Source organism: Harpegnathos saltator, unplaced genomic scaffold, assembly GCF_003227715.2.
Source record: "Harpegnathos saltator strain DR-91 unplaced genomic scaffold, Hsal_v8.6 scaffold403, whole genome shotgun sequence".
NCBI lineage: Eukaryota > Metazoa > Arthropoda > Insecta > Hymenoptera > Formicidae > Harpegnathos > Harpegnathos saltator.
This window is the reverse complement of record NW_020230210.1, coordinates 1,444,006-1,470,075: the sequence shown is the minus strand read 5'-3', so window position 1 is coordinate 1,470,075 and position 26,070 is coordinate 1,444,006. Positions and strand designations below refer to the sequence as shown.

At 45.9% G+C, this 26,070-nt stretch overlaps 1 protein-coding gene across 8 annotated transcripts in view; it reads left to right on the top strand.

Annotated features, from left to right (window-relative positions):
- SK (small conductance calcium-activated potassium channel) overlaps window positions 1-26,070 on the top strand; it is a 146,854-nt gene that overhangs the window by 113,091 nt on the left and 7,693 nt on the right. For all 8 annotated transcript variants that reach the window (XM_025301155.1, XM_025301156.1, XM_025301157.1 and 5 more), the window contains 3 exons: window positions 16,184-16,279; window positions 22,054-22,475; window positions 25,637-25,772. In XM_025301155.1, coding sequence (XP_025156940.1) covers window positions 16,184-16,279; window positions 22,054-22,475; window positions 25,637-25,772 — 654 coding nt within the window. The remainder of the gene's footprint in view (window positions 1-16,183; window positions 16,280-22,053; window positions 22,476-25,636; window positions 25,773-26,070) is intronic.

Genomic DNA, 26,070 nt, shown 5'->3' with positions numbered 1-26,070 from the left:
CAATAAAAACGGACTTCGTCGTCCGTTGTAAGCTACCGGGCGGGCATTCTATTGCGTTCGCGCGACAGTCGCGTCTTCGTTACGGATGATTCGCGACATTTATAAGTGTTGGATATTTACGTACCTGGAAACACCCGCGGCTTATTCAGCCTCGGTGGTCTCTCTTTCTCGAAATCCTCTGAATAACTCACGAGAGTCAATGATAAATGATGAAAGTTCACAATCGAGCTCGAGGAGAGCGAAGATCGAGACCGTTCGCTGAATATTTATCGCCAGTAGGAATGCTCTGTGGCGAAACGTTAATTCATTCGCCATCGATCACGACCCTCGAAGCCGCTGTGAAAAGTGCAAAGCGGTGTAGCCGCGTGAATATTACACCAGCCGCGGCCGAAAAGGGTACATCAGCGGCTGGATTTTATTCTCGAAAGAATTCCCTCCGATCGATTCCTCCTTCTGCGAAGGCTCAGCGATTATATATTCAGCCCAAGTGGCTCTCTTATTTACAAGACCGAATAATTTGCCGGTCGAAACGTCACCGCTGAATTAAGCAAATTTCCGAAAAAGGCCAGATTCTCTCTCGGGAGAGCGAAAATTACTTGGCGCGGCACTTGGCTGGGTTTAAAGCGCTCTAAGTCTCTTACGTTGCGAAGGTATTAGGAAGACGGCGAAGTTCCGAGAGCTGAAGTATCCGCAAAGACGGAAGAATTTTCATATTTTCCAGTTGGCTGATTGTGGAAGCCTCCGCTAAATGAAATAAATTTTCACGCTAATGTACCCTCTAAAGTAAAGAGTAACTCGCTGATCGATGCTGACGACGACGGGAAACTCCCGCGGAGGAGCGAGGCCGAGATCTTGCCGAGATCTACCAAGAGAACAGCTTGTCACGTAAATCTCGTAGCGTATAAAAGAATTCCCTGAAACGCTCTGTAGGCGTGTATCGCGGAAACTGGGAGAAGCCCGCCGACAGTCGTCTCAACTCCTTTCAACCCCGAGGAGATTCGCGCTCGAGCGGACGCGAAGTGAGATGAAGACCTCCTCCCCGCGTCGGCAAATGTATACACGACACTAGCACTCGCTCCTGCTCCGAACAATCCTCACAGGATGTAGATCGGACTCCTTCCCTACGGCCCACGTATATCGTTATCCTTTCACGTCCCACCCTCTCTCCGCCGTCTCACCATGGTAAAGTGGAATCAATGCTGTCGGGGGTGCTCATGCTGTCACGGATAACAACTCTTTCCTTGTACGACCAGGCTCGCGACGTGGATTTGAATGATAGATCTCCCTCCCCGTTCATGCGGAACGAAGCGGCAAGTTCAAGGACTCGCGGCGATCGAAGGGATATCGACGAGAATGACAAGTGAACTTTGCGCGGGCAAAGGGCTCCGCGCGGTATAACGATATGCATACGGAAATTGAAAAGCTTTCGGGGACCATTAGGGAAATTTCCGAAACTCGCGCGAGACGCGCGAGATCCCGAGAGAGTCCGGAATACACCGACAAACAGAAATTCCTAGATGACCGGCGGAAGGCTCGAGAGGAAAGCGACGATTCCCCTGGTCCCTTCAATTTTCGGGACTTATTCGGTTTGCAGGACAACCCCAGACCTTGACCAGATCTCATAATCCTGCGGTGCAACGCTCTCGGACCGAGCGGATTCGGCCATTGCAGGATTTCGATTTTGTTCCGTCCCCCCGAGAGGCTCCGAGAGATTTTTACATTTACATATCGCGACTCGAGATTGTCATTTACATGTACTAATTGAACGCCATAGGACCCGCTCGATAGATCCTTAATTAGCATGATACATGTATAATGCACGATGGACGGCGCATTATAATGCGCGTCGTGCGCTTTCACTCAGCAAGTGCGCCGAGCACCTCCGCTCGCAATGCGCGCCCACTGCTAATGCACCTGTCTCTCTCTCTCTCTCTCTCTCTCTCTCTCTCTCTCTCTCTCTCTCTCTCTCTCTCTCTCTCTCTAACTATATCGAGGTATACCACCTTGCCGCGAATCGCTACCTTCGAGGATTAAACCCTTCATTTAGGACAGTCAAATTGATTCACGTTGCACACGTTGCCGGTATAATGAATCGAAGTGCTCTCGCAATAAAGCGGTCTGTCGGGAGCGCGCTCGGTCTTCGCCGATAGACCACTTCCAATTTAACCGTCCAGCGCTATAATAGTCGCTCGGCTACTTTTGCAATCGCTATTGCAGGATCTCCGCGACGAGCATAGGGAGTCCCTGCGTGGGTCCGACAGCATTAAAATTCGCCTCGCGTTTTCCCGCAACAATTTCGGAACTTATGAACGCCCGACGCGCGGAATTCGAAAGCGATCTGCGCTCGAGCGGCGGAAATGTTCCTCCAACGATTACCATCTGTAATGCGGAGGACAACAAACCGGGAGCACAAACAACGGCCAGCGCGGCGGGGCGTTACATGAAAGGGTCCTTGATTGTTAACGAAATACGCGACGTCGGCGATAAACGGCGAGCGATGCAATTCGAGAGAGCCTAAGCTTGGCGAGGTCGAAGAGCCGTACTTGAAGGAATGTGCTATATGCGAAATGGAAACGACGCAATTCACAAGCATGTTTGAACTCGCGACATTTGTGTTCTTTCGTTTTCTTGCGAGATCGCTCGCGCATTGCCAGTTAACTTTCGAGCAGTAACGCGAGACGAAGAACGCGTCGAGAAATGTGAGAAGAGAGTGCACAAAAAGCGTCTCAATAGCAGGTCTTCTGCTATATTTCCGCTTCCTCAACATTTAATCCTAACATCGGATATTAGATATTTTCTAACTGCACATTGCATTAGACATAGAGGTGTGTATCAGTCATGTCAGATTATAGGAATTATGGTACATGTCAGATTATAGGGATATTATTATTGTTGTATCAAACATTATCATAAATCCGTAATATTGTCCTGATTTACACCCAACAAAAAGTATTCTATTTGTAAAGTGATTTTTCTCATAGTCTCATATTCTAAACGAAGCCTCTTATAGGAAAAGGATTCCTCTTTCGATGAAGCGATCAAAGTGAACCATTCATCTAAAATTTATTGGATATTATTCTGTTTTCCTTTTATTTCAAGAGAATTTCCTCTTATATCAATTAATTTCTCTCTTATACGAAGAGGAATATGTGGATTTGAATGTCAGATTCTTTTGTTCAGTCATGTTCTGCTTTCAGACATGAACGAAAAAATAACCATATGCTCATGGGTCGGAATATTTGGAACGCTTTTTAACAAAGATATGTATGTTGTTGTAACATATAACAAAGATAATTTACCCATATTTAGTCAAATACAGTTTATAATCTATTGCAAGAAGTTGAATAATATATTTTTTCTTTTAACTATGTTTCATACAACTGATTATGATGAGCATTTTTGTAGCTATAAAAGTCCGTAACAAAACTGATTGGAAATTTATTTGTTATAATGATTTTATTTCATTCATGCCTACTTATTGTAGAACCAAAAGTACATCTATATGTATTATTTTTCGCTATACATTATAATTTCTTTCAAATTGACCAGTATAACCAGTAAGAATAAATAACAATCCTCTTGAAGAAAAAATTAATCTGCGTATAAGGGGAAATTTATATTAAAATCAATAAGATTCGCATTATACATATAACACATATAACCCCTCTAACTTTAAGAATAATATGTTTATAATATTTTTCTCTTACTCCTAGAGGAATCCTCTTGAAGCCATGTATAAGAATAAAATTCTCTAAAATTTAAATGATTCCGCTCGTCCTGAAATTACTTTTTTTTCGGGTGTTGTACCTGTGATATACCTGTTTAACATGTGATATTGCTAACTAAAAACAGCACGCTCGATCGCACAATTTTTCAGGGACAATCTATTCGTTGCTCTATAATAATTGCCGCGTTTAATGTATCCAGAATCCATTTTCGGTCATGTGAAATATTACCGCGACCTCGCGAATCCGCGAGCGTTATCGACTAAAAATGCCGCGACTCGTCGACGTGCCGGATATAACGAGCGGATATTCAAGGCGGCACATGACAAGCGCGAGACATCCTGTATATCCCGTCGGCATCGAGAACCCGGTTCGATATCGCGATTACGAAGGAGAACCGCCTTGACCCCGGCCTATCCTTTTCCCAATGTTGAGCAGGGAAGCTCGTCCCCAGAGCGCTTTCGGCCGAAAGCTCGCGAGTGTCTTTTCGCTTCTCCGCGACGTCTGTATTTATTCCGATTCCCGGCGGGAATATTCTTCCCCGAAAGAATTTCCCTAGGCACCGTCGCGGATTCTATTGTTGACCGACCAATCCTACGTTTGATCCTGCGCCAAGAGCGAAGCGCGACGGATTAACAATGTCGATATTACAAACTCGAGGACAATCGTCGTCTTCCTCCACCTCCTCCTCCTCATCTCCGCCGCGCGGGTAGAGGGCGATTGAGAAAAAGAGAAAGAGACCCATCCGAGAATTGGACGTAGTCATGCGGGAGAATCGACTACAAGATGTTAGCCTTCAGCGGAATTTTAGAGGAAGCGTCGATGTTTAACTGCGTTTCGCAGAGAACCAGCCGGAAAACTACGCTGGTCGCAGTTTAGTCGACCGACTTGGAAAGTACGGAACCTTCCTCGATGGATCTTGGAATGTTTATATTCTTGAAACTTTCACATCTCTCAGTTCTCTCCGATAGACGTAAGACGATTTAAACGGCGAAAAATGAGGTATACAGAAACCGAGACCACCGAAGTCTATCGCGCTTACGAACAGTTTTATTCGTATTTCATATTTTTTACGTACGTATCTCTCTCTCTCTCTCTCTCTCTCTCTCTCTCTCTCTCTCTCTCTCTCTCTCAAATCCTTCAAACATCACAGAGATAGGAAACATTTGAATCACATACAAGAATCACGGAGTTTCGTGAATTTTTTACTTCTGGTGTCGTAAAAATGAAAAATTTTCCCAACATTTATCCCCTTCTCTCCCTCTCTCTCTCTCTCTATCTATCTATCTCTCTTGTTTATCTTTCCCGATGCTAAATATGTTCAGGCACCGAATGGCAAATTTTTGCAGTCGGGAAATCGTGTGAGAATTCTTCAATATTCCTCACATTTCAGCTCTTTATTGGACTTTCCAATTTATAGCTTCTCGGATACTTAGCTGCTTGACTTTTCCGATCTTTACCTCCATATTCAAGAAGATGGCACAACAGAGAGCCGCATGCGGGCTTTCTGTCGCAGCAGCGTTGGTCTCGGGATATTCAACTGTCAGAAGTTTAAAGATCGAAGGATCGATCCTATGGCTTCCGTCCGCGTATGCGCACGCATACGAATTGCAAATTTCTCGGTGAACGCCGGCAGAAATTCCGTGGCGTCGCAAAGTCGAAGGCATCGGCGCGTTATGTTCGCGCCGAAATTCGCATGCACGGAGGCGATCGAATTACTCGGCTGAAATTCGCTCGACTCGCCCGCGATGGCATGCGACGCGCTTTAACTTATTTTTCCCGCGACCACATTTCATCCGAATAACAGATTCCCCGCGTCATTCGAGTTGACGATCTGACGGACGTGCGAATAATCAAAGTCACGGGTATAAATTTCCGTCTGATGCACAAAAATACGGCTCCTGATCAGAAGAGGAGGGCGAGGCGTGTAATTTTTCTCTATTAAGATTTCCGTGGATGCACCCTTTCTCGATTGCGTTACCGCGACTTTTTATCTCCCCGTGCAAGTGACAGCCAACAAATGCTAACGCTCGCAATTATACAAATATAAACGGAATCATCCTTCTCTCCTGCGCGAATGGAGGATCGATCACGCTGACGACGGCAGTGTGCGGAATGAAAAATTGCGCCATCACACTGTCGCGAGAATCCCCGAATGACCTCAATGTCGCGAAGACCTCGACAAAGTGGAGGAAGAAGACGGCAATTATGCGGTCGCGAGAACTAATGTTATTATAAAGTGGAATCGTGACACAAGGCGAAGGTAGGCCGTCAGGGAAGCCCTAACGAAGCGGAATGGAAAGTCGAGAATTAACTGGAGAGTCGCGACGACGACGAGACAACGACGTTGACGACGGCGAAGAAGAAGAAAACGTTATGGTGTTAAATGGTCGAGTCGAAGGACGTCTCGTACCGTTTGTCACACCTGGTTATCCTCTGGTTCGATTTTCATCTCCTAACGTCTCGCCCTGATGTCTCTCGATATTTCATCAGCTGCTGGATTCTTCTCGTCCCTCTCTCTCTCTCTCTCTCTCTCTCTCTCTCTCTCTCTCTTTCTCTCTCTCGTTAATGTGCGCGTTTGATTAAATTTTACGATTGAATAATACACAAGAGCGGCAGATCTCGCACTTGAATATTTTATACATTGCGGGTATTTGGTATGGATACAAGCAGCGGAAAATTACAGAAAAGATGCGTACTCTTTTCCATGTAATTACGTGGACTAGTTTCGCAAGGAGAGAGAGAGAGAGAGAGAGAGAGAGAGAGAAAGATAAATCAGGTCGAATGGAAAACGTACACTCGACTGCACATGCAATTTTATACTACCTCGCGAGTAAAGAATTTCCATTTTTACTCAAATGTCCAAGCCGCGTTGCTCGCCTGACGAGTTTGAAGCTTAAAGCTTGAAGATTCCAAGGATGTGAAATTTTGCGTAAATGGCGGAGTCGCGATATCGCTGGAGAAGAGCGTGCTGAATGGCTCGGCGGGCAAAAATGAGCAATGACAAACGACGCGCGACACGAATTCCAGTTTGATCGTTTAACGCCGCATTATCTACTTTCTCGGGACGTCTATTAAGCGCTTACGACCCGGTCCCGATGCCTGATAGCGGCTCTTATGCACTCCTCTGTTTTCGTCGCGGGATAACCTGGTGAATGTGCCACGTGTATGTGTGTGTGTGTGTGTGTGTGTGTTATGCAAGGATTAAGGTTCTTCTCCCGCATCACCGTCGTCGAGAGATAAAAACGGGTCAGGGAGCTTTTAGCGTGGTGGATTAACGAATGGATCCGCCGTGTCGTTCAAGCAGCCTCCTGTTTGCGATTTTATCGAGTTTACCGATACGTTTCACGCATAGCCCGTGAGGATCAACGCTGCAGCCATTCCGCGAGCGTATTCGATTTCTTCGTTTCTCCACCTCTCACCACCTTTGCGCGCTTGAGTGGTTCGTAATTAACGTATTTCGAGATACGCGTCGTAATATCCGAAACTTCAAAATCCAAAGACCCCGAGATCTCTCCCGAAGCCTTCCCGAGAGATGCAAATTGAACGATGCGACGCACGTTTTACGCAAGTTTCTTTATAGTTCTTCGCTGCGCGTTTTACTTGCACCGAATTATTTTCGGCAAACAAACGCGCCTGTCCCTCGCGGTCCCTCAGAATTGTTCAATCATCATCGGGATTACTTGGCGCGGCTCCTAAGTCGACCGAAAGGAACTATAATTTAGAAGTGAGTGCTTTATCGCCTAGAGGAGAGATTTCCCGTGGAAAACTGCGGAAGATTTCTCGGGAATTCGGAGTCGGCGTCCTCGCGTTCTCGCGCGCGCGACTCGTCGCGAGGATTAAGCTTCCATAATCGAGCTTTTTTGCGGCGATAAGTTCCTCAAAGGCTAAATCCGGCGAAAAAGCCGGCTTTTAAGTTCCCGCCGGTTGGTTGGCTGGCTGGCTGGCTGACGCGCGATGCATTCTTTTTTCTCTTCCGCAAACCGCGAACAGACTTTCCCCGACTTCGCTCCCGGCTAACGTGGCTGAAAGCGCGAGATGCCGCGAAATAAACGAGCATGCATTCCGCGATAGAGCGACGACAAAATTAAGGATAAATTCTCACCACAATGCTATCGTATCCGTTTTACGCAAAGCCGGAATCTTTGGTAATGAAGCGCAGTTGGCTGCACGACGCAGCGAGTGTATTTTATAACGATATCATATATGAGGCATACGTTTCGTAATACGTCTCGTAATTACACGAGGATTACTACCGTATATTTTTTTTCAGAGACAAGCAGCGATGAAACATTTGTTTAGATCGCTATATTGGTTTCCCGTCGCTTTCTTTCATGAATGTTGCATGAGTGATCATATCCGGATGATAAAGGGATTGGTTTGGTATTTCTCGCGTTGGCTGATCATTGTTATCAATAATAAACGTTTTATACGTTAATAATAAACGTTTCATCCCATTATAATTACATTATGTTTTGCATTCCTCATTAGACGTCCATATTAATTATCATAAAGCACAGAAGTCCAGTGTGAAACAACTCGGTTTTTATTTTTCCGCTTAAATGTATTATCCTTTTCGTTCCTTTCTTAGTTGGCTTCTTGCGTTATCTCTTTACTGTTTAATTAGATTGCCGCTCCTGTGCCTCAATTTTAAATTCGATATCTGATGACTGGAACGTTCAGTAATAACATAAATTGATGTTAAATTTACGTTATTGCAATTATCCTGTGGGTGCCTCGGGGTGGCGTTTATTGCGAAATAATTAAACGCTCCGGTCATTTGTATTCATTTGTCTTTCGGCGTTCGTATTTAAGATACAACACCTGGCGTATATTTTGCGAACGACGGAAACGCGGTTCCACGGATTCCCTTCGTTCCCGTAAATTGTAACAAATCACGCATCGCGCGACGGATCCAAATGAAATTTCTGGCAAACAAACTTTCACATTGGACGACGAGATTTTGTCGTACACACCAGCTCGACCAGAAGCAAGGGTTGCGAATAATTATTTTTCACTGTCGCAGACGTATTTGTCGGCATTTCCAGGCGAAACGAGCTCCGATGTTAGGAAACTGTCCGCGATGCATCCCTCCGCAACGCTGTGACCAACGAAGATGAATTCTCTGAGATTAAACTTTTTGGAATTTCTCTCAGTTTTTAAGACTCGGCGCTTATAACGCAATTAGAACAATATCACGCGAAAATGAGCGAACCTACCGAGAAGTAGTTTCGTAAATAAATGAAGTTGATAACTTTTACATTCCTGTTTGCAGAAATTTCAGAAATGTAAGTCTCGTAATGTCTGTTATCGTTAGAATCCTTTAATACTTAGCGAGAAATCTTTCTTGAAATCTTACATTTGTCAAAATTTGCTTCTTGAAGAAGAGCTCCTTAAAATCCTCATAAATCAAAGTTTCTCGCTTTAATAACATGACGATATTATGATATCCCACTTCTCAATTATCCTACCTTTCAATTTCTTGCAATTCGGAATTTCGAGCGGTAGAAAAAATCCTCGAACGCCTCGATCTTTGTTAAAAGCTTCGACTTTTGAAGATTTTTTTCAATCGGATTTCTGAGCAGACCGCATCTATTTCCAATCTCCGCGAAAAGTCCACGCAAGTCAGCTTTGGAACTTCCGAATGTCCAAACTTTCACCGGCACTCTCCGGCAAGTTTCTCGCCGATAGAACGTTTTGCCAATGAGACGCAAGCCGTGAAAAGCTTGAGTAATTATTTCCCACTTCAAAGGAATAGTCGATCCCTTCCACGAGCTTCTTCTCTTTCCCATCAACTCCCTTTCCTTTGACGTCGTCGCTGGAACGTCTTCCTTGTCGAGGATTAATTTTTCAGGCGCGGCGGAACGCCACGAGTTCACTCTTCAAATCTTTCGTCTTATTTCCTCTTGTCGGACTTCTCCGAAAAAAGGCAACCGGTACCGAGTTTACCGAGAGTGAGAGAGAGAGAGAGAGAGAGAGAGAGAGAGAGAGGGAGGAGGACAAAGGAGAGAGGACGAGCGATGATCGCTTTATAATCTGCGCAGGACGAGGGTATATTCTCGGCGATGTATCGGCGGAAGCGACTACAATAAGGGAGAGATTCTGTTCGCCGCTTCCCGTCGACTGCGAAAATTACTCTGGCAAAACGCGCGATCAGTTAAGAAAAATCATTTGTCATTCTTACCGTCATGACGGAACGAAAATTAATTCTGATAATTGTGCCTTTTGTATATTCATGTCCGCCTGTTCCCGCCGCGTTTCTTTTTTCTCGCCTCAACCTAGAATGTACTTCCGCTCGTACAAAGCGAGCCGGATTAACCGCATGTCAGCTCACGTCGATCACTCGAGCACTTTCGAGCATATTGATTTCTCTCCGGTGTGTTTGCAGTGTTTTAATCCTCAAATCGAAATTCCGTCTAAGTAAAGTTGACATTTAATATCGAGCAATGCTCGATTCCCTTTATCCCGTATTTGAGCTCCGATTGTAAAACAAGCTCCATTTCTGATTATTTACGAGGAAACCGTTGATGCGGACCAACGCGCTGCCGCTGCCGCATAATTTATACTTAGGCAGAATGTTGGGTCTGAGGTTTACACAACCCGTCTGTACACTGATGAAACACGTGTGTGATTCGATGCCTCGCAAGACACGTTGCGTCGCGGGAGTAACCACTGACTAGAGTTGATTTTTATCGCCAAAGGTGGAGTCGCACGTGCGTCGAAGGAATGTCCGACAGCTAAAGGCAACCTAAATCCGAAATAACCATCTATAAATAACCACCCGTGTTATAAATCGACGTACGCTTGTCCGAAGGATCGAAACGCGAGGCGAACCGAAGATCCCGCCCGTCGTCGATAAATACGTTATTAGCGAATTATAAAAAGTCATTTCCGGCGGTTGTCAGCTGCAAGTTCAAGTTCGATACTGTCTAGTCTCTCCCCTCCCCCCCCCTCTCTCTCTCTCTCTCTCTCTTTCTCTCTCTGTTTCTCTCAGCAGTTTTCGGCCCGCTGCTGCTTCCGCTTGCTATTTTTCTACTCTGTTCCTTTAGGCACTAAATAAAAAAAAGTCCGAATATTTTCACAGTTTGTTTTTCTTCATTGAAAAAAAGAAAAAAGTTCCTTTTGGCAAACTCAAATTTTTCAGCGCACATATCATGTGCCGAATTGAATTTCTCGCGATATACCGAAGCAACATACGTATCTCGTTTCGAAAAATCGCACGTCACGACGCATGTTACGCGCTTTATATTATATATTCGCCGTCTTCATCAAGGGCGTAAAATTCCGCCATCGAAACTCGCGATGTCCTGAAACGCGATTACTTTAACGCGTCAGTTTCCTCCTCCCCCCCCCTCCCCTCCCCGACAGAGGTAGAGAGATAAAAACAGCAAAGGGGTTTCTGCTAATTTCACAGGGCGTGACTACACAAACGACGCGCGGCTCGCTCGGTCGAAAGCGCGACATGCGCACAAACACGCGCGAATAGATCATGCCGTCGCTATAGTAACCTCCTGAGTCTCTGAAAGCCCGCACCCCGGCATTCGACAAATATTTTATTTACGAGTTGCGATATTACGGTATATATACCGCGAGCGTCAATGAGGAAGGAACCTCTTCGAACATCGTTCCCATTTTTATTAAAGCTGGGATACTTGAAATACCGATAAAGGCAAAATTAAGAGGCGAAGTAATATGAAGCCTTGTGTGCTTGACCACAGAGAGAGAGAGAGAGAGAGAGAGAGAGAGAGAGAGAGAGAGAGAGAGAGAGAGAGAGAGGGAGAACATATTATAGATGTGCGCGCGTTTCAATATTGCATTATACAGATATAATTAATAATAAAATATTATTCCACCGCACTGTCATAATTGCGGCAAAAAGTACGAAGCAGAACCATCTGTTAAATATGAAATTACAAAGGACTGAGCTTGTCTGTCAAATAACCCTGTAATTAAGAACGCCGTTAAATATTCGATGGCCGCGATATTATCTCCCGAGTTTCTCTCTCGGGTGAGAGGCCGAGGTCAGGAAGAAAACGGGATAATGACGGGGATTCCTGTGGGGAATCGCACGTGCGAGATCCTCCATTAAAACAGCGAAGTATTCGACGAGAGGAAACGCGCGTAAAATCTCGCCATCGAGCGTTTCCGCGCGAGTCGCGAGAAGCGGCAGCTAATGCAATCGGCATCAGGACGAATGGCAGTCCGAGCGCGCATGCGAGCCAAGACGTCGTCGGAAGGAGCTTGATGATGCGAGGCGAACAGAAATCCTCGGAATCGCCAAGAGCGACGGCTTGGCACGGTTCCCTATATTGTTCCAATCGATCGGCCAGGCCTTTTAGGGGATGGTTACCCGCCTAAGTTTTCGAGAGGAGCCCATTAAAATCCCTCGTGGTATAGTGAGAACAGGCCAAATCCCACCGGAAAGGGCCAGAAACACGATTTCGTGAAAGATAAATAAGGATATTTTCATCCTTCCGCTCTTCCGCGTCGAGTATACACGTTTGTATCGTACACACACATTTTTGTATAGTTCTTTTACAATATAGACATGCGTATAATATTATATAATACGTAATAATATGTAATATATATATTACAATACATATATATATATATAATATATTATAATATATTACAATATATATATATATATATATAAAATATTATAATACATATAACATGTATATGCATATATATGTACAGGCTTATATGCACATGTGTGTGTTGTACGCGCTCATATTTCCGGGGGAATTGTTTTTCTCTAATTATGAGCCAAGTTATTAGTGCTTTGACATTCTTGGCTAGGACAAATCGATTCCAATTCGCAACAGTTGCAACATATACTGCAGTTACCGCTGCCCAGACGGATTTTAATGGCAAGTTCCCTCACAAGTCGATCTTCCTTTGACAGAACTCAGCGAGGAGAGAAAGAGAGAGAGAGAGAGAGAGAGAGAGAGAGAGAGAGAAAGGGGGGTTTTAATTACACGAGGACATTTAATATCGCAATGCTTTTGAAAAACGTGGCAAAAACATTTTAGGAGTGGCCTAATTTCTGAGAGGCGCCCTTTAAAGTCGCGCGCCTTTCGGACTCCTTCTCGCGTCGCTAGTTGTAAAGCGACGCACATTGTACCCGACGCGAATAAACACGCAATAAAATAAGACGGCTATAATATGCAAATAAAAAACTAGATACACGCGCGAAAAAAGGGCCGTTCTAAAGATAACGCGTGTAAAGATATCCCCCGACAGAGATACATACCCTGCGTCATCGGGACACCGACGGGAGAGCCATATTCATTCGCCGAACGCGGAAACGCTGACGTGATTTCCCGAGATGAACTCGCGGCGGGGAAATCGGCTCTGTTGCGATCGCAATAATTCACGGGCCGCGGTTGCGGCTCGTATAATCCTCTCCCCTGTCCTCTCCATCTTCCTGTATCGACACGCTCCTTTAGCGGGCGATATCAGGGTACAATCGACGGCCAGCTCGTAAATTTATTATGGCGAATCCCAGCGCCCGCATACGTAGCACGTCGGAACTCACGGCTCTCAACTTTAAGACACGATGACCGGTGATTGGCTCACCTCGTTAATCCGTTTACGGCGAATTCGGCCGACTGTTCGTGACGACAGGATCTCGCCTATATATCGGCGTGCCGATGACGTTTTGCAAATGAACAGTTGTGGTCTTGTTATTCTTACTTGTTGTGCTCCGTCGGATCTGCGCGTGACAGACGATTTACTCTCGGCGCCGAAATTTCGATGGTCTCAGATTTTTCACGCTTGTGCAGATGCGCGGAATCGATCGCTCGGAACTCTTTGGCCTTCTGCCTCTCGAGCGTTAAGCATCGGGCGGAAATCCCGTGAGAGTCTCGGGCATCGGGGAAAATTTCGACGCTAAACTAGATATAGATAAAAATTGGACGGCAACGGTAACGCGAAATTTACATCTGATATTCGATAAAAAATATACACGTATGATGTATTTCCTTTTATTTTATTATAACTTTCGCGGGACGTATGTACAAAATGTTTCATTTTGCTCTTTCTCTCTACAACGAAAAATCCTCCCTCGATATCTCGAGTGTTGATACTCCCGCGCTGATATTCCAAGATTTTAATGTAACTTTACGTGACTTGTTAATCCTCTCTCGTGCTCGAATATCTCACCATTTGCGAAATTTATTATCTTCGAGATTTGGAAAGGAAGCCTCACGGGAGAGCGAGAGAGAGAGAGAGAGAGAGAGAGAGAGAGAGAGAGAGAGAGAGAGAAATCCGGAGAGGCAAGCAACCGATGTCGGGATTGGCTCCTTTCATTCTTACGAGTCCTTAATCCCTTCCCAGGTTACATGGCGGAAAGGGGCTTTGCCCGGCCAGCGCTCTTGTTGTCGTCGTCGTCGTTCTTCCGGAAAGCAGCGCGTTATTGCCATCCACAATTCACATGGTCGGAAATCTCTTAAGCCGCTCTCACACACGCGCCCGCGCCGGATATATTATTTACACGTGCGCATGCAAGAATTATCAAAACTATCCTGCCGAGTGCGAACAACGTCGAAGGACGAGCCGGTAGAAATGTTAGCTCCGCTTCGACACCGCGACGATGTCTCTCGACGCTCCTTCTGCAACACGTATACTCGGATATATAACACGGAGCACAATTTCCCTCCAAGTATCACATTCAATTAGCCTCGCGTGAGTCAAGTTCGCGAGCGAGTTGACCGAACGAAATTCCCAGGTCGCTCGAGTTGCCGCGAGTGTAACTTAAATCGCCGAGAATAACACGGCGTCTCGATCGACGGGACTCGAACCGAGCCCCGAGCAGCGACCCCGACGACGACGACGACGACGACGTCGCTTCATGGGAATTAGCCTTCGTAAATTTCAGACGTCAGAAAGTCGCCTGTAAACTCGGACGGGTAAGATCGTAGGCGGATTTACGGCACGCGATAAAGCGCGCGCCATATTTCACACTGAAATTTTCGCGCGATCGCCGGGATTAAGTGACCATCGGGCGCCCTTTGGGTTCCCCTCGTCTCGATAGACCCGCTGATACTTTCGCCCATTTGCTGTCGGGCTCACTGCTCATTACTCCGTCTAATGAACTCTGCAGATTCGATATTCAGCGTATCGATGCTTCTTCCGTTCGACGCGACAGTTGCCCGACGCCGAAGAAAGGCCGAAGAATGAATACGGGAAATTCGGGAAATCGCAAAAAGCACGGCGATTTCTCTCAGCGAATTTCTTCGCAGAATGCCAAGTCGAACGGCGGGAGGAGCGGGGAGATTTTAGTTTTTTTCTTTCCTCCGCTTTTAAAGCGCAGAGCGTTCTTTACGTTCTTTTCGGCGCTTTTTACGAGCGCTGCAAACGGTTAGCGCCTTTTCTGACCACGTCGTGAATTTTAAGCTGTTAGCAAAAGCGCTGTGCTCGACTTTTACGATAGGGTAATATATAACTTTTTGCAGAAGCGCGTGAATGTTTCATTGTCTGAGGGACGGGGATAATTAACGCGCGGCAAAATCACGCTTCTCGGCCACGTCTGCGTTTAATTAATTCAGTTCGACATTAATTCGCCGATACATTATCGAATGCTCGATTGTTTACAGATCGAGAGGCGCGAGTATTTCTCAACCGCCCGGTTGTTTCGGTTATTATTATCTCCGTTTGTGAAGAGCAGTCAGTTACAATTTTCCGGGACACATCTTCGCATGAACGGCCGCACATTTAGCACATGTATTATCTGTCCGAGACAATAAGGAGAGCAAAACTGTGTACACTATATTATATGATTAATTAAAAGTTATCATACACCCTCTGTCCCAAAAATAACCGGAATGGCTTTAAAAAAAGATAAAAATAGTTAAGAAATCTTGACAAAAATCATTTTATTTATTCGAAATATTCTGCCTCAGCAGAAATACAACGATTTGCACGTTCAAGAAGTGCATCAAATGACTTTTTTATGTCGCTGATTGAAATGATGTTGAGGTTGCTCAGTCATTGACCGTTGAATGTCTTCTTGAATTGATGTAAAACGGTTTCCTTTCATCGCCAAATGCAGCTTAGGGAATAGAAAATAGTCGCAGGGTGCCAAATCGGGTGAATACGGGGGATGATGTTGAAGCAATAAAATTTGATTTTTAGTCAAAAAATCAGTGATGAATTGACGAGAACGATGAGAAGGTGCATTATCGTGCAACGATCGTCACCTTCGACCGAGATATCAAACTACTGTCACTCAAATGCGTCGTATCTTGGCTTCTAGTGAACGAGATGTCACGAAATGTTTACAGGTTATTAAGAAAGGTTGACACTTTCTAACTCAATCCCCCACCAACAGAAGGCGCCATTAATTTCCTTAAAATAGAGCTATTCCGGGCTTATTCTTGGGTGCAGAGGATGCATCGAAGTCGATGTGATTTCCCAAACAAGCAGGAACAAGGAGTGCTTCTGTGTTTCAGGCCTCGTTTTGGTCGACAGCACTGAAAACCCTGATCTCTGTGTCTACTGTGATACTGCTTGGCCTCATATTTGCTTACCATGCCTTAGAAGTTCAGGTACGTATAACTAACGAAGTGCACACGCACAACGCACACGCAGACGCATTAAAATAAAGTGGAGTACCTCGAAGTGTGCACCAGCGGCGCGCGACGAGAGTCTAGTACGGATTAAACAAGATACGAAAATCGCGCTGATTGCTCAGCGAGAAAATAAGAAAGCTATCTTTAGCCCGTTCGTTCGCACGATTGCCGCAGTTTTATCATTTTCGCGTACAGAGGATCGCTCGCCTCCGTGAAAGACATTCCGAGTTTCAGCGAGTATTTTTCCGTCCCGAGACATGTGGATTGTCGTCACCTACTGCCATTCTTATCGCGGACAGATTATTATTACAAATAACGCGCTGTATCACCGCCAACGCGTCGCTGTAACAATGGTCATTTGTCCGTTGTGAATTATCAGCTTAAATTATTACTGTAATTATGTATCGCGAAAATAACCACACCGTTATCTCCGTGTGACTTGTCGTGAAACGTACACACACATACAAATACGCGAATTAACGCTATAAATAAAATAAACAAACGTATGAAATCGGGAAACACAATTCAGGGCGGCGAGTCGTCCCGTCGTTCCGAGGGAGCCGAGCGCGACATTACGCCTCGGTGATCGCGGAAGGGGGAGGGGTTTAACAGCCGTCCATTGCACCGTCAAAATCGCGGGAAACCGACGGCAAGCTAATCGAAACGATATCGCAAGTAGCTTGGACAATTTCGGTAGTATGAGGCCGTGTGTCCCGGGGCGCGCCGGACTATTAATGCGCCGCTAATAAAAGGCCAATTAAGCTGCGCGTGATCAAATTTTATCTACAATTACTCGCGCACGATGTGACGCCATCGACTTCCGGGTTATTTATTTCACGCTACACACACAAGTGGATATATTAAAGGTGTCCCTATAAGTGATCAAATATTTATGATACCTTTATTCTTGTCAATTTTTGCTTAGCTTGTGCGGTTAATGTGCTATTCGAGTAAATAATTCAACCTTATATCGTTGATTAAAAACCTCTGGACGAAAGCTTAATATGTCGATATTAAATATATCGTATATAGACATGATACACTGGGGCTTCCTATAAGCAATCAAGTATTTATGAGATTTTTATTCTTATGACTTTCTACTTGAGCAATATACAGCGTATAAACAATATATTATTTAGTGCAATATTTGGACAAAGTTGCAGGGCACTGCCTCAAACTCCAACGTTGAAATTTCTCGTGGATTTGAAAGCAAAATATTAAGAATAATAACATATGCCCCTTGGCACATCACAAAAGTGAAATTATCTATCGCAACCTCTGAGGATTCTCTCGATTAAAAAAGTCAAAAAAACTGGCAAGAAACACCGGAACTAGAGAAAAAATCATCCGAATCTTCCTACATAACTACCCTTATGAAGGAAAGCAGTTTAGAGAAGATTAAAGAGACTAAAGAGAAAGCTACTCCGAAACTTGCCTAATTAATTAATAATCGATAAATATATACGCTACAGAGATATGTCAGAAGGAGCTAAGCACAAATATTACTTAATGTTCATAAATGAACAGATTGTATTAAAGATAAGCATTAAAAAGAATGGAGTCAAAGACTCAACTCATATCGCTAATAAAAGCCTACGGCGAGGAAGCCTTAACGTATTGATATTCAAAGCTTCGTTTATGCCATCAATTGCAAAATAAAAAAAATTATCTGTCCTTATTTTTAAAAATATTTTATTTTGAAGTATTTGATTACTCTCATGAAGCTAACATCACCTAACATACATTTCAAGTTTCCCCAGTTTAGAACGAAAAATCGTCGCGAAGTTCTCGCGACTTAAACGCGGATTATGAGTGATCCCGATGGTCTTAGCGATAATGTCGTCGGAGGAGAAACGACAACAATCTTGTGACAGCGGAGAGCCGGTAAGTGTTGACCGTAACATCTTCGGCGAGAGGAAGTCTCCGCTGGCTCTCGGCTCGCTTCCGGCCTGGCCGGAACTCCTCTTAATGAGATACCAATGGTTGGCAGCGAAGTGAGCCTCATGAAGCCCCACGAAAGAGCCCGAACGAACGCGCTTCAAGCGCCAACTCAAATATTAACGCTACGGCCATCTTTCACGTTGGAGGCTCTTTTATACGTGCGGGCTGATTCGCAAAGATACACTGTGTAACTTCGGTATTCGGTCCTTTCGGGCAACTCCGCTCCGTCGAGCGGATTCATATAAATGTGCACGATCGGATATCGTATGACAATGGAACCCGAGACATTTGAATCTCGAGAGAAAAAGACGATGCGTCGCGAATTCTTTCGGAATTGTCGGCAAGTACTACGATCTTTTAAGTCGAGCTCGTCGGGGGATCCACGATGAATTCGTGATGAATTTTATTTGGACATCTCGTGACGTACGAGCGAAGTTGGCAATTTTTCGGTAAACACGTCTCTTCGGCGAAGCTCGTTGTCTTAACTGGCGGATCAGCCGAGACTTCTCTGACTCGAGTGTTTTCATGCCGGGAGGAACGTCGAAGCCGATTATGAAGTGAAAAAGGAAAAAGACGCTAGCTGCCAATGTCCTTCGCATATCCCGAAGCGAATAATCCGGACTCAATGTGCCGGAAAAATCTCCTCGTCAAGCTTGCAGTCGTCCCACGATGCAATTCCGATGCGATATATCGAGGTCCCCGATATTGCCGCGGCCTCGCAACGCGACAGCCAAAATCGACGCGGCGGTCGATTTCCGCGATAGAAGCAAGTCCTGTTCGTCTATTTCTAGAGGTAAAAAAAAAAGGGAATTGTTTGGAGACTTTGCTTTTAATGGAATTTCGGGCGCGCGCGCGTGCGCGTTCGTTGTATGGATTTATCCATAAAAACGCCTTTTTCTTCTCGGAACAGCGAGTTCCTTCCTGAAATAAATATTCCTCTCCGCGCGCGCAGACTGCAGGCTCCGATCTTACTTTAATAGGAAATTCCAGAATCGTCAAGTTGGATTGTCAAACTATTGGATATACTTTAGCGGCAAATGGGAAAACGAATTTACAGTTGACTGTTGATCGAGGAAGCTGACTATTATGTGCTGTGAATAACAAATATATCTCGCAGAAGAGAGCAGAGCCTCGAATCAAGTCACTGGCACGAAAAGACCTGATCAGACCGAACGATAAGGGCAATCTATTATCTGTCATCTCGAGAGATCGTAGCTTGTTATATAATATCAACCCGAGAGAGTTAAGGTCCGTCGAGAGAGAGAGAGAGAGAGAGAGAGAGAGAGTTCCTCGTTTTTTGCTCTCTTCATTCCACTCTTAAAGCGAAGCATCGGTATCGATGATTGGATATATTGCCGGCCAAGTGTAGAACGATGACCGTTCCGGCTACTCCAAGTTGGCTTGCGCAACCTTGCGGCAACAACAGGCTGGCTTGGAGTCTAATGGCTCGTTGACCTTTCGGCACCTGTTGATTGTCGTTTATCAACGATTTGCATATCCAGATTTGCTAGGATTCACTTGGCTCTGCGGAGCTAAGGAGTTTCCTTTGGGAGGCATCGGCCCTTGATCGATGTCGCTCGCACAGCTTCCTGATCTAGCTTTTCTTCTCTTCCCGTTGCCTCTTATTCTCTGCACACTTGGCACAAGCCGTTGACCCGCTCATATTTCTGTAATGAAGTTATCATAGCGCGCTGATAGATGAGACCTCCGATACCGCGAGAACATCCCTCATGTCCTAGATACGAATGATGAATCGATTTCATGAAACTCCACCACTTCCCCCATCGGCGAAATCTCCAATTTACGAGCGTTCGACTGACGATCATGGCTTTTTTAATGGCTCCTTAAAGAATAACGAATAAGGTGAAAAATCGTTGGCTATGATCATACGTCGATGGCAAGAAAAAAATTAATGAATCGCACCTGAAGAACCGTGTCGTAAATCCAGCCCACGTTATCGGATATTCGACGAAAGTTATCCAAGTTATATCCTGTATCTTCAAAATTCAGAAATCTGCGGTATTAGCTATTCGTTTTAATAAGCAATCTGCGAAGAAATCGCGAATGCATGATATCAAGGCTCCTAAATTTGTCGATTGCCGCAAAAGCCAAAAGTTATACAGCATGCAGGTCATGGCTTCTCGAATCAACACGTATGTTGAATTTGCATGCGTCACCGATCGACGTTCCATCCTCGATCTCTTTAAACGCGTACAACGCGCATTCTGCGGCACTTCTGCCGCGATCGATGCCTGATATCGCGTATTCGTCCTTTCACGGTTTCCCGATACGATGCAGTCCTCTGTCTCCTCGTTATACGAATCTCCATGTTTCCCGGATTATTCCCCCAGATAAATGGACTCCTATCGCATTATGCTAATCTATTCAGTCCGCTGGCGGGTCGCATCTTTCGCGCCAGGTGAAAAATATGAGCTGCAAAGTATCCGCGATATATCAGATGTGAGATATCGCCGCGATGTAAGAGGTTTCGCGCGCTATGATAGATGCATCGTGTTCGGCTCGGGGAATCGCAACAATGAGACAACCTCATTGTTAAAACACGGCCTCTAGTGGAACTTTAAAAAGCACCAGATGCGACCGCGCTTGTATCTTGCCATCTTGCAGCGCAAAATGCGATGCGATATCGCGAGTCTAAATAATTTCCCGAAAAGGGAATTTCTAACAGCGAGAATCCTACGACGCGCAGAAAATCCGCAGTTCGAGCCAATGAGATCCCCGATATTGAGAGTCCTGCTACAGATTTGCTGCAGATTTGCAAAATTAACGAGCAATTCAGGATCCACGAGGTGTGAGCAGCGTGTAGCATGAAAAGCGAGACACGGAAACGGAATTCATGGAGCAAAAGACAAAAAGAATCCGCATTGCTGAAGTATTCATGGCGCTGAAGATGTGTAATGCCAAAAGTCCACTCTGCGTAAATCACACGCCTCGAGCGGCACGTGTCGCGGTGTGTAGGACCCTTTAAGCGCGAGGTGTTTTAGGTCCGGAAGGATCGTTAAGGATGATTTGTTGCCAGGATGACAGCGGCAGTGGTGGTATACGGTTACAACGACGCGCGGTTCTCTCTTTCTCTCTCTCTCTCTCTCTCTCTCTCTCTCTCTCTCTCTCTCTCTCTGTCTCTTTCTCTCTCGCTCGCGCGCGCGAAATAGACGGCGATAAACAACGAGTACGTGTTGCATCGTTTTAATTAAGTTATGGCAAAGCGGTTGGTATTCATATTAATCGGCTGGGCTCAAAGAGTGAGCTTTCATATCGGCATACGTGAGCTCATTTCTGTCGATTGGGTAATTGGCAATATCACGTGCAATCGATATCGCGCACTGGCATACCTAAAAATTGCTTTGAACGCGTCCTGCGTATGATAATGGGATGGCTCGACATGATTAATTTACTCGTTTATTTATTCGCTGAGCAATCGTGCGAAATGGTCATGCATAAAGAGACACATCGTAATGATATTCAGGCTCGATGAGAATCTGAACGATTAATAATACTTCTCGATTAGCCGGACAATATTGCACGTGTTAATTCCCTGCGAGGTATATGGAGAAAAGAGATTCTAAAAATACAGCCAAAGGTAACGCAGGCGTTCGTTAAGACGTTGAACTTTGGGCTAATTTATCGAGCGATATAGCCCGACAGCGCTGCCCTGATAGTCCGCGTATTTTTTCAAGTATATTTCGCTAAGTTATCGTCCTCGCGAGCCGCGTGCAGATAACGTGCAGGAAACATGTCCTCGACGCACCATGATGAACACTCGTGAACTTTTATGTTTTGTGGGCTGACAGTTGTTCATGATCGATAACTGCGCGGACGACTGGCGGATCGCGATGACCTGGCAGCGGATCGCGCAGATCTCGTTGGAGCTGGTGATCTGCGCGATCCACCCGATTCCGGGCGAGTACTACTTCCTGTGGACGACCAAGCTGGCGAACAAAAACGGCGACATCGGCTCCAAGTGGGTGCCGTATGACGTGACCCTCTCGTTGCCGATGTTCCTCAGGCTCTACCTCATCTGCCGAGTGATGCTGCTGCACTCGAAGCTCTTTACGGACGCGTCGTCGCGCAGTATAGGAGCCTTGAATCGCATCAACTTCAACACCAGGTTCGTCCTCAAGACCCTGATGACCATCTGCCCCGGCACGGTACTGCTGGTCTTCATGGTCTCCCTGTGGATCATCGCCTCGTGGACGCTGCGACAGTGCGAGAGGTAAAAGCCCGGCTCGACATCACCTATTTTTATCTTAAACAGACTTAGGATTATCAACACCTTTCGACGACCGAGCATTTCGATCGCGCTTCGCGATGAAATATTAAATTACATTTCCGGCCAGAGGATTATCGTTCGCTATGTATATTCTATTCAGCATCAGAATTTGATTTCTCTTCAACGATGTATCTAGCGAGCAATATAATTCTGTAATTAACGACGGCATTGCGACTATCGTTGGACTTATCTTTCTCAAGCTCTCCCCGTCTCTTTCTTTATTTATCCGCCGAAGAAGCGCAACGGCAACTGTTCCATTTCGTCCACGTGAGACATTACCTGCGGCAGGAAGCAGTGACACGCGCATTTCGGAATTATACACAGTTCAATGGACACGGCTTATTTGCGTGCGTTCCAAACGATGATTGATCTACGACGTAATGGCACGTCCGTCCGTCCGTCCCCGTCCGTCGCGTCGTAATCATAAATCTCGGCGTCCTCGCTGGCGGGACAAGTCCGATTGAGGTCGCCGTTGGCGAAGCCGCGGGATTTAGTGGATTCTGGAGCTGATAATTAAATTCTCCCGTAAATAGTCGCGTCGATTTCGGGAATAATCAATCTTGCCTGGGTAATATCGCGAAGCGCTGCTTGGAGGATTCCAGCAGCGCCAGGTAGCTCGACGAAGGAGAGAATCCTTCCTCTATCCGCCGCCTCGATAAAACCTCCGGTTCTCCTTAATGGATGAGCTCTCTTCCACCCACGTTCTTAACAGAAATATTTATCACTCGGAAAATGTTGATCTCTCTTGCTGGCTTCAGCATCCTGCGTGAAAGTCCTTGATGAGCAAGCCCACGAGCGATCCTTAGCCGTGGGAATAGCGACGGATTGTTTCACTGTTATCCGATCCGAAGGGCGATCATTGAAAGCGGCTTTCGTGTTTGATATATCACGCATCCCACCTCTTTTACACTTGCCTCCCTCCTCTCATTTTTCCGATAGAGCAAATTATGATAATATTTCCGATAATGTTACAAGCATTCAGCATTCCGACGTATTTTCATGTCGGGTGTCACATGAACACGCGAGTATCGCGAATGTGTCGACGTTCCTTGCGAAAAATTCTGTTTCTACAAACGTCGTTTGCTTACGAGGAAGGCTTCAATTTTTTAACATCGTGATTTAGTTGCCGACGTTTAATTTGATCAAATAAAACGCTACGCGCAGGCACGTACGTGGAACATCAATATTTATGATACGGACTCTCTCTCTCTCTCTCTCTCCCTCTCTCTCTCTCTCTCTCTCTCTCTCTCTCTTTTCTTGTCACGAGCGCTCTCCGTGAGTCAGAGAAACTTTGAATTTCGTTCAGAAAGAGATACCAAGCGCGGCTTCTCTCCCAACGGTACTCTCAGTCGCATCGAGCGAACTTTAAATACCGCTCATCCGATAAATTGGAAATTGCACCGTGATCAACCGTCTTTGTCGGTGTGCGCCTCTGCCGTCTGTTAATCACGTCGCGTATTGCGCGAAGCGGCACTTTTTTCCTCTTTCCTGAAAGTTTATTTCGCGAGATAAATCTACCGTAGACACGAATGTCACGAATTACCGCGACAACAATGCCGCGATTAAATAACAGGCGTGTTATTAAATAACGTCGCGCGTGTTATTCATCAATAACGCGCGCGCACCGCCCGGGAGAATCGGCGGCGGTTTCTGCACTCGCGTCCCGAATCTGGTCCCGTTTTTCAGAATTAACAAATCAATTCAATAATTCGGATCGCACACGCCCGCGAACGGCGATCGTGCCCGAGGCCAGTTTTACGCACGGATTATCGGACCTCGAATTATCGCGAAATTTTAACGATATTTTATTCATCCCGATGTACGTCCGCATGCGGCAGCGTGAATTTCCGCCGCGATAACGCAATTTTCACGGAACGCAGCCGGCGATCAATCATGCAATCAACGTTACTATGAGAATAATACCGTTCCACGGTAGCGCTACTGGACGGGGAAGCGTAGCGTCAAGTGTGGATGATCAATTTCGTAGGAGAAACGAGAGAGAGAGAGAGAGAAAGAGAGAGAGAGAGAGAGGAAGAGAGAGAGACTATCGCGGTTCATTTCGTCGAAACAACTCGTTTCCTCGTGCCTCGCCTTCGTCATTTCGAGAGACTGTTATTGTTATCGTGCGCACTGTTAAACCTGCATTACTATCCATATTTTTTTTATGCTCTCACGTGGGGAAGGAGCATTATAACGAACACATCAGGCTCCTAATATCAGCGATTTAGCGCTTTAAGCGCGACTCAGTTAACGGTTACGATTCGGTCGGTCGGGCGGGGCGATAACACCGAGCAGTTGGGTCGACTCGCAGATATCGTCCGGAGTCCGGAACTTTTCATGGGCCGTAAAAGAGTCGCGCTAAGGCGGAAACATGTAACATCGGCCTGGCTCGTTAAAACACTTTACGACGCGGATTAGAGCCAGTGTGCCGTCCACCTCGTCCCAACCTCCTTCGCGTCCCAATAATGAATCTCGCGGAGGCGCATTATGCTGTCTTTCACTCTATAACTTACCGTAGTCACCCCAATGCTCGCTCATACCCCCGGGCGAAGGGATGAATACTGGCCGTGGTGAAACGGATATATCGAACCACCGAGAAAAAAGTCACGACTGCTGAAACTTCCCTTTCCGGCAAGCGGCGCGGCCTCCTCTTATCGGAAAGGTCGGCAAGTTATCCGGTATGGAGAGAACGGTTCTCTCCATCGTATATTTTGAGCTCAAATAATTGTGCCCCGCAAGTGTGTCTCTATCGCGCGCACGCCTCGCGGTGACTCGAGGAAATCTGACCACCACTTTGGATAATTTTATTACTTTTCTAGTGGCAGAAAGATTAAAACAACCAAAGCAAGGGGGAATTACTTCAACTTCAATCTTTTTTGTCTCCAGACCGACTAGAATATTTCATTCGTAAAGAAACCTTGAGAAACCTAAGCCCGTGAATCTTTAAGTATAGAGACCGGTACTCTCTGACTAACGAAATGTGCCAGAGACGAAAAAGAGATCCAAGACGAAAGTCTGAAACAAAGTCTGAGAGGATGTCGCATCAGCGTACGCGTTGCTTGCTTGCTCGTCGAAATAATCCAGGCGTCACTTTGCCGTGACAGGTACCATGACGAGGAACACGCAAATCTCCTCAACGCCATGTGGCTCATCGCCATCACGTTCCTGAGCGTCGGTTTCGGCGACATCGTGCCCAACACATACTGCGGTCGAGGTATTGCCGTCTCCACCGGAATGATGGTAAGGGCAGGACGTAAATTGGCAGCAAGTCGCGGAAGTTCTCGCCACCTCGCAAATTACTTCGTATCATCCGGGACCATCGTGGTGGCGTACCTTCCACGCTCACTTCGCCGCTCCACCGGCCACCGATCATCACCCTGACCAGAATCGCCGAAAATAGCCGGCGAAGTTGCTACCGGTCGAGTGGATCGTTAATCCCCGCCGAAATCAAGTCTGGTCTAGCGAACTATAAATCGCGTAGTGCACGCTCGCCCGCCTCCGCCGCTTCTAACGCGCGCTTTAGCGCGACAGAATCTGG